The 13,461-nt window shown below is 51.8% G+C and overlaps 1 protein-coding gene across 2 annotated transcripts in view; it reads right to left on the bottom strand.

Annotated features, from left to right (window-relative positions):
- Positions 1-829: 829 nt before the first annotated feature.
- The window catches only part of NOTCH1 (notch receptor 1), a 41,731-nt gene continuing 29,099 nt past the window's right edge, over positions 830-13,461 (bottom strand). Inside the window, exons 18-34 of one of the 2 annotated variants that reach the window (XM_041406419.1) lie at positions 13,152-13,380; positions 12,816-13,017; positions 12,550-12,703; positions 12,123-12,307; positions 11,805-11,937; positions 11,240-11,497; positions 11,019-11,131; positions 10,007-10,578; positions 8,877-9,305; positions 7,934-8,082; positions 7,094-7,310; positions 6,665-6,755; positions 6,281-6,446; positions 5,311-5,606; positions 4,825-4,972; positions 4,616-4,713; positions 830-4,199 (exon numbers count right to left, since the gene is read on the bottom strand). In XM_041406419.1, the coding sequence (XP_041262353.1) occupies positions 2,706-4,199; positions 4,616-4,713; positions 4,825-4,972; positions 5,311-5,606; positions 6,281-6,446; positions 6,665-6,755; positions 7,094-7,310; positions 7,934-8,082; positions 8,877-9,305; positions 10,007-10,578; positions 11,019-11,131; positions 11,240-11,497; positions 11,805-11,937; positions 12,123-12,307; positions 12,550-12,703; positions 12,816-13,017; positions 13,152-13,380 (4,934 nt within the window). In that variant the 3' untranslated portion in view covers positions 830-2,705. The remainder of the gene's footprint in view (positions 4,200-4,615; positions 4,714-4,824; positions 4,973-5,310; positions 5,607-6,280; positions 6,447-6,664; positions 6,756-7,093; positions 7,311-7,933; positions 8,083-8,876; positions 9,306-10,006; positions 10,579-11,018; positions 11,132-11,239; positions 11,498-11,804; positions 11,938-12,122; positions 12,308-12,549; positions 12,704-12,815; positions 13,018-13,151; positions 13,381-13,461) is intronic. The other variant, XM_041406421.1, reaches the window with a different exon arrangement.

The following is a 13,461-nucleotide window of genomic DNA, read 5'->3' as shown; positions in this document are numbered from 1 at the left end:
GCCGGTGACACGTTTTGCAGAGGGAAGGGGGGTTTGTTCTCCCTCAAAATACCCCTTTCCATGGAGTTTGAGGCTCCCTGTCCTGGAATGCCACCTCCCTGACCTCTGAAGGTGCATTTCACTGCTGTGGGTGGCACTTAAATGCCACTGTCACGGCACCAGTTGTGCAGCAGGTGTTTGGTGGCCCTGGATGGACACCAGGCCCATGCACACACAAGTCCTCTCCCTCCCCAGCCACGGAGTGGAAAATACCAGCATTCCAGGCTTATGTGATTTGGGAGGAGGTCAATGGCTCTGCTATTTATATCCAGTTATTTGGGGACTTTGCAGCTGCATTTGCACTGCAGAGTCCCTGTGGGGTAGAGAAAGAATGAAATGAAATTAAATGAAATGAAATTACCTTAAAAATCTTGAGCACAGCAAGGACAGCAAACATTTCTGGGTGGTGCTTGTCCCCAGAGTGGCACAAGTAAAACTGTCCCTCTGGTGCTGCTGTTCCTGGCTTGTTTGAAGGTGCATGAGGGACAGTATTTAAAACAATTTTTCCATGTTTCCCCTTTTAGATCTTCACCTGATGGCCTGAGGATATCAGAGCACCCACAGCAGGTAAAGAGCTACCTGGGCACAGCCCCTCCCTGCCTTGCTCAGGTGTCTCAAGTCAGTGAGAATTTAGCAGAAAAGAGAAGTTTTCATGGTCCAAAGCTCTTCTCTGAGTTTTCTCACAGAGAACAAGATGTTGAGGAAGCTCCAGCCCTCTGTGCAAGGAGCAGCTGGTGTCAAATCCAGAATTCAACTGACCCTTAACAAAAACACCAAGTTCCAGTTTTAGTAAAATCTAGATGCCCAGAAGCATCATTTATTGCAAATCAGTTAACCAAAAAAAATACATCATTTTTGCAAACTACAACTTTGCATGTAGATAACTTTATTACAGAAGATATCTTTTCTTAAACTACACTCTAGTTTATAAAACATAGGAAGATTCAACACCACGTGATGTTTTTATCACTCATATTAGGCGTGTCACAATAACAATGGTCTGAAATGTTAACTAAGATGAGTGCTCAGCAAGGCACTGTGCCTTGAGAAATATCCATTTTATTTGGTGTTCTAATAGAAAAGAATGAGGAAAAGGAACCCTTTTCTCAGGTTTTCTTGATTAACTGCTCTCTATCTGCCTGTCCCATACACATTATCTAGTCTTAGGGTGTCTGCTTGCTTTTGCACCCGAGTGAGTGATATTCCAACACCTCTATAAGGTGATATATTTATGATATATTTAAGACTTGCTCATTTAGATTTTTGAAACAAAATCCACCTTTTCTTGAAAAAAAAAAAAAACCAAAAAAACCAAACCAAAAAAACCCCCATATTTACAAACATTAAATCTGCCACAGGCTTATACTATATTTTACATGATACACAGAAAGAGTGCACATCAATACAAAAAAAGATGCATCACTCCAGGCTAACACAGAGCAAAATGTCAACGTTTCACAGCACAGCTGTGCTGGCCCCTCGCCCTCCAGTTTGGCCAGTCCAGCCTCCCACCAAAACCAGCAGCACATCCCACTGGGCACCCAGTGAGGGCTCTGTCAGAGGAGCACGTGGGGGTGGCAGTGTGATAATGCTTTGTAATCTCACTCAGGGTGTCTGCACTGCCAGACACACCTTCTTCTAAAAAAATAGGCAGGCCATCCTTAAAATAAGGATGTGGTTTACAAAGTTTATATCGGCATTTATTTCTTAAAACAGTTACTCAAACACGAAAACAAAACAAAAAATCAGTAAAGATATTCAAAGTAAAATTAAGTCTCTTTTGTGTATATACTCCATAGTTATGGGCTTGCTCTCTTGGAAGTTTGGTAAATACATTTCTTTTTGATGGGGGACAGTATTCATGTTTTGTAGGGTGGTTTTTTTTTAGCTTAGAAACTGTTCTTACAGGTCTATAATCCTGATTTTCTTTTTCTCTTTTTTTTAGATCATAAAAATCATTTAAATATATATATTTTTATATATATAAAAACAAGAGAGAACAAAAATTTCTATTATCAAGGCAAATGTACAACTATATAATACTGAAATTTAAACAAAGATTCATGACTGGTACCATAAAATGTCCTCTCATATAATTGCAAAGGAAACATTTTAAAGTACATTTAAAAAATTTGTCCATACTTAATTTTTTTCCCCTTAAGGAGTGGTATTTAGTCAATTTTTTCCTTCCCCTCTTCTTTCTCACCTCTCTTTCTGAGTTGAAAGAGAAAAAAAATAAATTAATGGCATTTCAGAATCAGAAATCGTTGCTTATAGCTTTACATAAACATTTCCTCTCAAATCAAACACAGTGAACCCCCCCAAACAAAAGAGAACGTCCTATAAAAACCTAATTTGTTGATTTCTCAAAACACAACTGGTGTCCCACACTGAGTTCTTAACAATAGAACATATAAATAAAAAGGCAGTGTTCTCATGTAAAATAAAAAGTACATAAATAAATACTAAAAAAAAAAAAAAAAAGGAATTAATTCGTCTTTTTCTTTTTTGTTTTTTTTCCTTTTTTATAAAAACATATTTAAAAAGGATCCTTTAATAAAAGCATCCCGACGTCCTTTTAAAAAAGAAAAAGATCTCCCTCCAGCTTCTGGCTCGCAGCAAGCGTCTCTAAAACACCTCTTTTTTTGTTTTTGTTGTTGTTTTTTCTACTTGAAGGCCTCGGGGATGTGTCCCATCTGCGACTGCATACTCGTGGGAGGGCTGGAGATGCCCTCGGACCAGTCGGACACGTTGGAGTGAGGAGAGGAGCTGGACCACTGGTCCGGCGACTCCGGCGACGGCGTCAGGAAAGGGTGGTCGGGCACCTGGAGCTGGTGGCTGGGGGTGTTGTCCAAGGGGGAGGAATAACTGTGCTGGGAAGGAGGGGTCAGGAACTGCGTGGTGGTCATGGGCTGGGCGAGGGAGGAGGGCAGGGAGGTGGGCAGCATCTGGGAATCCTGCGGCAGGATGGTGTGCACGGCCATGGCGCTGCCGCTCACCGGCTGCAGCTCGGGCTGGCTCAGCTCCGTACCGAGGAAATTCTGGCCCCCCAGGTGGCCGCTCCCGTTGGAGCCGCTGGGGTTGTGGTGCTGCTGCGGCTGCTGCGGCGGCTGCTGGGGCTGCTGCGCCTGCTGCTGCTGCTGCGGGGGCTGCAGGTTGGGCTGCGCGAGCTGCTGCTGCTGCTGCTGCTGCTGCTGCATCTGCTGGAGCTGCTGGCTCTGCATCAGGTGGGGCTGGGACGCCAGCCGGGTGTTGGGCATGGCCTGGTAGCTCATCATCTGCGACAAGCTGGTGGTGGGCAGCCCGTTGTGCAGCGAGGTCATCATGCCGTGCTGCAGGTTTTGGGGCTGCTGGTGCGCCCCGGGCTGCAGGTTGCCTCTCAGGGGGTTGTACTGGCTCTGCACCATCCCGTTCTGCAGCCGGGTGAGCCAGTCGCACTGCCCGTTCAGGCTGGCCCCGCTGCCCACCGAGAAGCTCATGGGGGCACTGCTCATCCCCGTGCTGGGGCTGGACACCGGCAGGTGGGACAGGCGCGGTGGCACCGAGTCGAAGCCCATCCTGCTGGAGTTGCCCATGGCCATATCCTGCTTGCCCGCCATGTTGAGGTGGTTGATGCTCAGGTGGGCGTCGGGCATGCCTGGCAGGTGGTTCAGAGGCATGGAAGGGGACTGCTGGAACGGAGAGGTCATCAGAGGGGGAGAGGCCACGTCCGAGAGGTACCCGTGCGGCGACTCCAGGGAGTCCACTGGCGACAGCACCCCGGAGTTGTCCAGCAGACACCCTTTTCCATCCTGCGACTTTTTCCTCCGGGCTTTGAGGTCTTTGGCGTCCTTGCCGTTGCAGCTCAGCCCCTTGGTGCTCGGCTTCCTGGCCTTCTTGCCCTGCACGGCGGGTTTGAGGTTGCCGATGTAGCTGTTGGGGGAGCAGAGCGGGGGGGACAGGGTGGGTGCCCCCAGGGGGCCGTTGTGCAGCGTGGGGCTCCGCACCAGGTTGTACTCGTCCAGCAGGCGCACGATGTCGTGGTGCATGCGCTCCTGGGCGATGTCCCGCGGCAGCCGGTCCATGTGGTCCGTGATGTCCCGGTTGGCAAAATGGTCCAGCAGCACCTTGGCGGTTTCGTAGCTCCCTTCTCTGGCTGCCAGGAACAGCGGGGTCTCCTCCTGGAAAGCCAGCAAGGTTTGGTTAGGGTTGAGTTCACAGATTCTCCTGGCTAGCGCTGCCCTGAGCTCCACACCCATGTCGTTGGGTGGCCACCATCTCTCCTCTGGTGAGGGTTTGCTCCTTTTTTTTCCTACCCTGCTGAGCCATGTCCTTGTACTGATATCAAACCAGGAATCCTGTGAGTGACCCAGAACACGCTGGAGGTGGCCCCAAAGACACTGCTCACCAGGCACCTCAACATCACCCCTACAACCAAATCCCACAGTGCTCCTTTGAGCTAAATCCAACTTCATTCACAGCAGAACAATCGAATCAGAGTCTCAGTGCCAGACATTTGTATTTTAGCCAGAAATTGCTCTTTAACAGACTCCCCAAATGGTTCTTCACTCACATTTATCAGCCTAGGAGAGCCTACCTTATTATTCTGCATGTCCTTATTGGCACCATTTTTCAGGAGGACCATTGCAGCTTCCACATTATTCACAGCAGCTGCCCAGTGCAGGGCTGACTTGCCTGGAGAGGAAAACCACAAAATACAACACACATTAGAGAGTGCTGAGATCAACAGCAAGCAGCTCTTTTGTCCCATGTCTGGGTGAACTGGTGTTTTTGCTGCCTCAGTACCTAAATCATCCACGGCGTTGACGTCAGCATGGCAGTTGATGAGGTCATCCAGCATCCCCTCCACAGCCAGACGAGCAGCCAGGATCAGGGGAGTGGTCCCGTCATGCATTCGGGCATCCAGGTCTGTCGCCCTGTTCCTAATCAGGATCTGCCACAAGCAGGGCCAAAACAGAGGGAGCACAAACATTAGGAGGAGCAGACAGCAAGGCACTCCAGGTATCCAGGTCTCAGGACCTGCAATGCCCTTTCCAAAGGTTCATTCTCCAATTCTGCTCCCAGTCCAGACCTGCTGCCATGGGGTTGCTGTTTTACTGTTCCCCAAGACAACAGGGGCTTCATTTTTTCCAACTGTCACCCCACACCTCGCTTACAACTGTCACCCCACACCTTGCCCAGCCGAGCAGGAGACCCTGTGATAAAACCCTCCACACAGCCCCACGATTTCCCCCCGAAAACCCCAAAACCGGCGGCCAAATCACGGCTCACCTGGAAGACTCCTTGCGCGTCGGCGGAGACGGCGGCGTGCAGCGGCGTGCGGCCCATGTTGTCCTGGATGTTGGCATCAGCGCTGGCCTCCAGCAGGCGCTTGGCAGCGTCCGAGCGCGAGTACCTGGCGGCCAGGTGCAGGGCGGTCTCGCCCGTGCGGTCGGTCTGGTTGTGCAGGCTGGCTCCCTGGTAGATGAAGTCGGAGATGACGGCGGGAGCGTCGTCCTCCTCCTCGCTGTTGCCGGTCTCCAGCCCTCCGCCGCTGCACGAGGCGATCATGAGGGGGGTGAAGCCGTCTGAAAGCACAGGGGAGCCCAGGATAAAAAAGGCTTTTTACCCTCTGTAATGCAGGAGGCTCTGCCAGATGCTCTGCCTGCGATAGATGCTTATTCTCCTGGGTGCACCAAGACTGAGTTCCTGACTAGTTCTGAACATCAAACACGAATATCCTTCCTCTGATATGGATCTGAAATTCCTTAGTGGTATCTCACTGCTTTTCCTATTTCATCTGCTCCATGTAAGGTGCAGTTTGTAAGGAAGGCTGCTCAAAGCAAATAAGAGTATGGTAAATACCTTCATTATTTCAGAGGACAATTTCACAGACGTGGGGAAGACCAAGTGTTTGTAAGAATTTAAAAAGCATTGTAAAAAACCTTAAAGGAAGACTGTGAAATGTACAGTTGGGTGGGAGGAGAAGAATACAGGAGCAGCAGAGAGATAACCTGGGTGATTTAATAGGTACTTCTGTAATTTCCACCTCAGTTACTGAACAAAAGAGTTCTCATGGAAAGCAAAATGTGACAGGGTCTCTCTCTAAATCACACACAACAGCAACGCTGTGGTGCAGAGCTTGTAGCAGTGACTCTGCACCAGCAAGGGACAGGGAGGGCCGTGGGGCTGCTCCCTGCAGGGGCTCAGGGAGGGTTCCACATGAGCTGCCAGCCAGTGCAGAAGGGCAAAGGGTCCTTACCCGGCCCTCTGACGTTGACATCCATGCAGTCAGCATCGATCTCCCCCTGAGGAGGCGTCGGGGCCATGGAGGAAATGCGCAGGTCAGCGGCGTCCAGGTGCTGCTGCGTCCACTGCCTGTGATCCGTCTGGTCATCCGTGTCCGGCAGCATCGCCTGCTCCTCATACTGAGGGAAACAGCAGGGATGAGCTCCCAGGAAAGCACCCTGGGCTCTCTCCAGCCTGGGAAGCTCTGTGAGGCTCCAAGCTGTGTGTTTGTCACAGGCAGGCTTGCAAAGGAGCTGAGAGCAGCAGTGAGGGGCCCTGAGGGTCCCTCTGCTCCTTCTGTGACAAACCCAGGAGGGACTGCCTGCAGCACAGGCAGGGAATGTGGCAGAGGGCTTACCCTGAACTTCTTGGTGTCCAAGGTCTCCTCATCACCCCACTCATTCTGGTTGTCATCCATCAGCGTGCCGTCCGAAGCATTTTTGAGGGGTCTTTAAAAAGAAAACCACAGAAAAAGTTATCTCCTCTGTAGGAACTGTTTGTGGTGTTTGTCCACGTACAGGCACAAACTGAAAGAGGAATCAGCCAACATCCAGGAGGTTCCCTCAGGCTGCATTTCATTTCTGACTAAGTGAAAAATGATTACATAGCACGAACCAGACAGAACACTGCTTTCTTCCCCATGCAGAACTTTAAGACCCCTGATTCTTCTCCTCCCTGCCACACCACTACGATGCACTAGAGAACAAAACTCCAGCAGGCTCTCCCAGAGGAGCCCAGAGCAGCCCTGCTGCACCACGTCCATCGGGTTAGCAAGCAAATTACTCACTTCAGCCCAACAGAATCCTCCCCGAGGGGCTCCCGTCGCTTCTTCTTGCTGGACTCTGTCACTTTGAAGCCTTCTGGGAACCAAAGCTGCCCATGCTCCCTGCGGCGCTTGCGGTTCACCAGCACCCCCAGCCCGATGAAGGCGAGCAGGACCAGCGCTGCCACCACCACGTACATAGGATACAGCTGGGAGTTCTTCGTGGGCTCGGCTGTTTCACCTACAAAACAGTGGGGCACAAAGAGATGCTGAGACATTAAGCTGCATAGCAAACCAGGGACGGAGTGGAAATGAAGGAAAATTTGTTAATAGAGGTACCTAAGTCTGATCTAAATCAGCTTCTCCCCCCCCCCCAAAATAAGGTCATTTTATACGCTATTAATCAGAATTGCAAACTATCGGCAAATTCTCGGCTGCACAAGGCAGCCTGCACCAGGAGACAGCTTCACTTTTTTCTCCTTTAAGGAAAAGGATTAGCAAACTTCAAATCATTGCGCTTGCATTGAGCTGTTAAGACAAAAGGATTTAGGGGGGATTTTCAAGATACAAACTTCAACTCCTCGTATGTCACTGATTGATTGGAGCTGCTTGGGTTTTCTTTTTCTTTTTCTTTTTTTAATAACTTTTAGAGTGATAATGATTTTGAAATAAAACCTGGAATAAGCAAAAATAATAAAGTGGGCTTGCAATTTTTTTAAAGAAAAGACTTAAAGGGAAAAAAAAAAAAGTGAAGTTATTAAAACCAGACTGTGCTCAAGTGCAGCCAATTGACAGATAACCAAACTCGGAGAAGGCTGGAAAGTTTTGGCTGTCTCTCCTCCTCAAGTGACCAGCTGTACTTACTTTTGACAGCTTCTATTTTGTAGGGTATGTTCAGGTTGCCAAGGGAGGCCAAGGCTCCCAGGAATGCTGCCACATCAGTGGCACTCTGGAAGCACTGGGAAGATGACTGGATGCACTGGCGGTTATCAATTTCCAAGTAGACAATAGATCTGTGAGAGAGAAGAGTCAATAAGGAACAGGGAGAGATGACCACACCGAGGACATGGGCAAACCCTGCCTCCCTTCCCTCTTTAACCCCCATCAGTGGGAATTAGAAGGTGGGAACCCATCTCCTTGCTCCCCTGTGGCCCACAGTCTCTAGCTCACACTCATGGTCTGTTGGATTTGCCTCAGTGGATGCTGTAAAATCCAGCTCTTTATCTACAGGATGGAAGTGAGTCTCTGCTTCACAATGTTTTATAATTACCCCAACACTACAGTATCTTAAATAATGCTGTTTGGGAGCCTTCAGATGTTCTCATATCAGTTTCACTGCTCTAACTCCTTTGCTTTCAGGGGTTTTTGATTGAGTCCACAGAGAGGGAGCAGGTTAGATGTGTATGTTTACACCAAAGATCTCCAAACACAGATTGCAGTAATTGAGTTTTACAACAAAGCTCTAGAAAGCATTTCCCAGGGAGAAAATGAGGCTTAACTTAATGACTTCCTGAAGTCAGACAGTCGGTCAGGCCAACCTCTGCTTCCAGGTCCCACCCAGCCCAGCCCCGGCTCCCAACAATGCACAGGACTCCTTCAATCGTGAGAGTCGGGCAGCATTGTATCAGGGACTCCTGAATGATCACTCCATTTTCCCACATGAGAGCAAAATCCGGTTTCTGTTCACACAGAAAGCAACATCTAAATACAATTATCTGGCCTACATCCTTCCCTTCCTAGCGTGTTGCTATTGTCGACACAGAGAACACGCTCTGAGTGCTGCTCAGAGAAAATGGAACCCTCTTACCCTCTGATGTCCATCTGATCGAGCTCCCTCTTCTGCCTCCTGCCAGCCCTGGAGTAGAGGCTGCTCTTCACTTTGTTGATGACAGCACTGGACATATCTGACCAGTCCTCTGTGGACCTCTTGATGTAATGTTTTTTCAGCTCCTCCTCGTTGCCATAGTATGGGAAGATCATATACTCCCCCTTGGGGTTCTTCTTGAAGACCACGTTGGTGTGCAGCACACGGCTCAGCTCCCGCAGGAAGTTGAAGGAGTTGTTCTTCAGGTTCTCGGGGGTGATGAGGACCACCACCACCAGAGTGCCATCTGCCAGCTTCTCTGGCATGTTGTTAGCACAGTCCAGACCATCCCACTCGCACTCAAAATTGTTGCAGCCCTGGTCGCAGTGACCATCCGAGAAGTGATCTTTGCAGTACTGGTCATACAGAGGGCTGGGTGGAGGAAGAAGCAAGGCAGAAGGAAGAATTAGACCAAGTAGTTTGTTGCAAATAACACCTATCTGCTGAGAAAAGCAGTGGTGGTCTCTCTTTTGTATAAATATTCTTCACCCTGACAGACACTAAACCAGTTTACATAGAAAGCAGCTGTTTTATGCAGCACCGCTGTAGGTGAGAGAGAGCAGCTGTTAAATTGTAAAAGAAAAAGGGACAAATTACTGTGACTCGGAGAAGGCATGGGGACACAGAATAGTTACTAAGACCACAGTTGGTCCAGGAATCTGGGACTAAGTTCCTGCTGTTGCCAAAGACAATGTTTGGGAAATGCTTGGATGTTAACATCATCATGTTTCCTGGCTGCTTTTCCATCTGGGGTCTCCCTGCCTTGAAACTGACTGTGTTACTGCTGTGAGTTGGAGAATTCACTTCTGTGCAGTGATACAAGCAAGGACAGGGAAGCCATCTGCAATGAGTCAAACCCAGAGAGCTTCCAAGTAGATGTAAACTCAGAAGGACCACAGGGAGATGTGACTGCTTGAATTGCAGCCCCACAGGCAGAAGAACAGAACGTTGGGAATGAACAGCAGGCCTGAGTCTAGGAGTTTTACCAGACACAATCAGAACAACCAGAGGCTCACCAGAGATGGTGACCATAATAGGCTTCAAAACAAGAAAGTTTTAAAGAAGCCACTTACTTGCACTGCCCCTCGTACTTCTGGCAGTCAAACCCATCGTAGAGGCAGCCAGCATTATTGCACTGAGAGTCACACTTGCCATCGTTGAAGTACTTCCAGCACTGCAGGGACTGGGAGCAGTTCTTCCAGGGGTCGTTGAAGTTGAGGGAGCAGTCGCCCCCGTCCCAGCCGCAGGCGTGGTTGTTGCATTTCCCGTCGCAGATCTTGTTGCCGGCGTACCCCGCGCACACGGCGATCTCACACTTCTCCTCGATCTTGGGGGGGATGATGTCCTGCCCGATGCCACCCTGGAAGTCGAAGTCCAGGATGTGGCAGTTGAGGCCGTTGAAGTTGGCGGGGCAGTTGCAGCGGTAGTAGGGGGAGGCGTCGCTGAAGAACTCGCAGGTGCCCCCGTTGTAGCAGGGGTTGGAGGTGCAGGGGCTGCTGGCCGGGTACTGGCACTCGGGGCCCGTGAAGGCCGGCGTGCACATGCACTTGGAGCTCTTGTGGATGGAGATGCAGGTGCCACCGTTCAGGCAGTGCAGGTTCCCGCAGGTGCGCGAGTCGTTCTCGCAGGTGGCGCCCACGAATCCCTGGGGAAGGCACGGCAAGGAGGGAGTCAGAACCACTGATGCTGTGCTACGAGCAACATTGACACACGTGTGTTCTGGGAAACTAAAACTCACCCTCTAAAACTGGTGATGGGCAAGAATAATCTTGCCCATGTAAACGTAAAGCCTGTCAGAGCATCCCCTCAAAGTGAAGGGAGCTCCTCCACAGCTGCCTGTCTCACTTTGCATGGTGCAAATAACATTCAGCCTGTTCTACCTTCAGGCCTGAGCCATCTTCTCCTTAACTCTATTCCAGCATCCTTGCAAGTGTGGAGGGTGCACCTTTATGGATGCACCCACAGCAAAGCATCCTCCCATTCATGCCTATCCCAGCTGGGGAAGCCTCAGGGGCTAAACTGGCCTCTTGACCACCCCTCACGCTCACGCTCATTCCCTCCTCCTGGAGAGGAGCAGGCACCTACCGGGGGGCACTTGCAGATGAAGCCACGGCCAGTGTTGCTGGCAACAGCACAGGTTCCCCCATTCCTGCAGGGTTTGCCTTTGCAGCCGTCCACCACAGTGTCACAGCGACGGCCTGCGAGGGAGAGGAGCGTGTGAGGAGCAGACGAAGGCATGCAGGGCTGCCTGTGGGGGCTGGGGGCTGCAGGCTGTGCCCTGGGAGCAGAGGGGATGCAGTGCTCACCTGCATAGCCAGGTCTGCACTCGCATTTGTAGTCGTTGACCCGCTGCACGCAGTTCTGGGTGCCGCGGGCGTCGCAGGGGTTGGACAGGCACTCGTTGACATCTCCCTCGCAGCGCTCCCCTACAAAGCCAGGGGGGCAGATGCAGCTGTAGCCACCTACCCGATCCTTGCACTTGCCATTGTTAAAGCACTTGGGCCCCAGGGTGACAGGATCAAAGAAAGGGCTGCAGTCATCCACATTGATCTCACAGTGTACCCCTAGAGAGAGGGGGGAACAACCCACACAGCTCATCAAACAGTATCGGGGGGCCCGCTGCTCCCTTGTGTGAGCCTTCCCTGCCCAGGGGCTGAGCCTGACCACGTCAGTGGCAGCCTGAGCCACCTCTTGGGCAGTAGGGACGTGGCACCACGTGGCCAAGGCTGCCTGGCCTTGATGGCTAAGCCCACGAGCAAACACAAACCTCACCCGCTGTGTTTGCTGCCGCCAGCCCGAGCAGCTAATGAGCAGAATCCAAGGATATCTGCACTCAACCCACTAATGCCCCAGCCTGGGGAATTAATTTACCTTGAGTTCCTCTGGGGCAGGAGCATTTGTAGGTATTGATGAGATCGATACAAGTTCCTCCATTCTGGCATGGGTGGGACAAGCATTCATTGATCTCCTCTGAGCAGTTAACTCCACGATAACCAGCCACACACTGCAAGGAGGAAAAAGGGGAACTATCAGAGAGGTTCCTTCCATTCCCACATGGCTCTAGGAGCATAGCCAGCACCCGAATCTCCAACTTGGTAAAGGGGCACCATGCAAGGGCAGCATCTTGGGCAGGAGAAAGGCAGTAACTGAGGCTTTTCCCCTGGGAATTCCTGCCCCCCAGGCACCTACCTTGCAGGAGTAGCCTCCCAGGTAGTCTGTGCAGGTGGCTCCATTCTGGCAGGGGTTGGGGGAGCATTCATCCACCTGCTCCTCACAGTAGCTGCCGGTGTAGCCAGCCTGGCAGCGGCAGAAATGAGTGTTGCCAGTGTCAACACAGAGCCCCGAGTTCCTGCAGAGATGTGCTACATCGATACCTGTCAGGGAGAGCAGAGTGAGATGCAGGGACCTTGGTGACACCCACACATACCACAGGGCCATGTCCTGGCCACCACACATCCCTCAGGGAATCACAGCCTTGGGCATGCATTGCTAGACCAGTCCTTGAGATCGCTCTGTGCCAAAGATCGCCATCAAGAGAAACAGCCACATCCCTGCTCAGTGCCCAGCACAGGGAACACCTGGGGACCCCAGCCTGACCCTGTACACATGGCCTTACCTTGCTGCTTAGCAGCCACCTCGCAGGACACGCTGGGGACATCGCAGTAGAGCCCTGTCCAGCCGCTGTTGCACTCGCAGTGGTACAGGTTGCTGGTCTGCCAGCACTTGCCTCCATTTTTGCAGGGCGAGGAGTCACACCAACGCACCAAGTTCTGGGGGAGCACAGCAAGAGATGAATGTGAGGACCCAGCAAGGCTCCTGCAGGAGCGGAGACTGCAGTGACCCCCAGATCCCCAGAGCAGCATCCACCCAAGGTTCCTGTACCTGGCAGTTGAGCCCGGTGTATCCCTGGGGACAGGTGCACTTGTACGTCCCGTAGCTGTCCTGACACGTGCCCCCGTTCAGGCACGGCTTGGAGTCACACTCATTGATGTTGTGCTCGCAGTAGCTGCCCGTGAAGCCGGGCAGGCAGATGCACGTGAAGGTGTTGATGCCATCCACGCATGTGCCACCGTTGAAGCAGGAGCTGGGGACACAGACACCGCGCCCCGGTGAGTCACACCGCCGGCCGTGCCCCACGCCAAAGCTCCCACGCACCAACCCAGGGCGATGGGGCAGCACAGGGACCCCAGCCCCTTGTCCCAGCTGGCAGGACTGTACCTCTCTGTGCAGTCAGGGGTGTTGTTCTCGCAGTGGATGCCGCTGAAGCCGGAGGGGCAGGTGCAGGTGTAGCTGTTGACGCAGTCGGTGCAGTTGGCCCCGTTCTTGCAGGGGTTGCTGGCGCACTCGTTGATGTCCTCCTCGCACTTGGGCCCACGGAAACCAGCCAGGCACTCGCAGAAGAACGTGCCAATGCCATCGGAGCAGGAGCCACCATTGTGGCACGGATCTGGAGAGGAGGGACGTGCATGTGAAGATGTGATGGGTCCAGCTGTGGTGCTGCAGCCCAGCCCGGGAGCTGCCCCACGGC

The sequence above is a fragment of the Onychostruthus taczanowskii genome, unplaced genomic scaffold (genome assembly GCF_017590055.1).
Source record: "Onychostruthus taczanowskii isolate IOZ18803 unplaced genomic scaffold, ASM1759005v1 scaffold25, whole genome shotgun sequence".
NCBI lineage: Eukaryota > Metazoa > Chordata > Aves > Passeriformes > Passeridae > Onychostruthus > Onychostruthus taczanowskii.
This window is presented reverse-complemented; position numbering and strand designations above follow the sequence as displayed.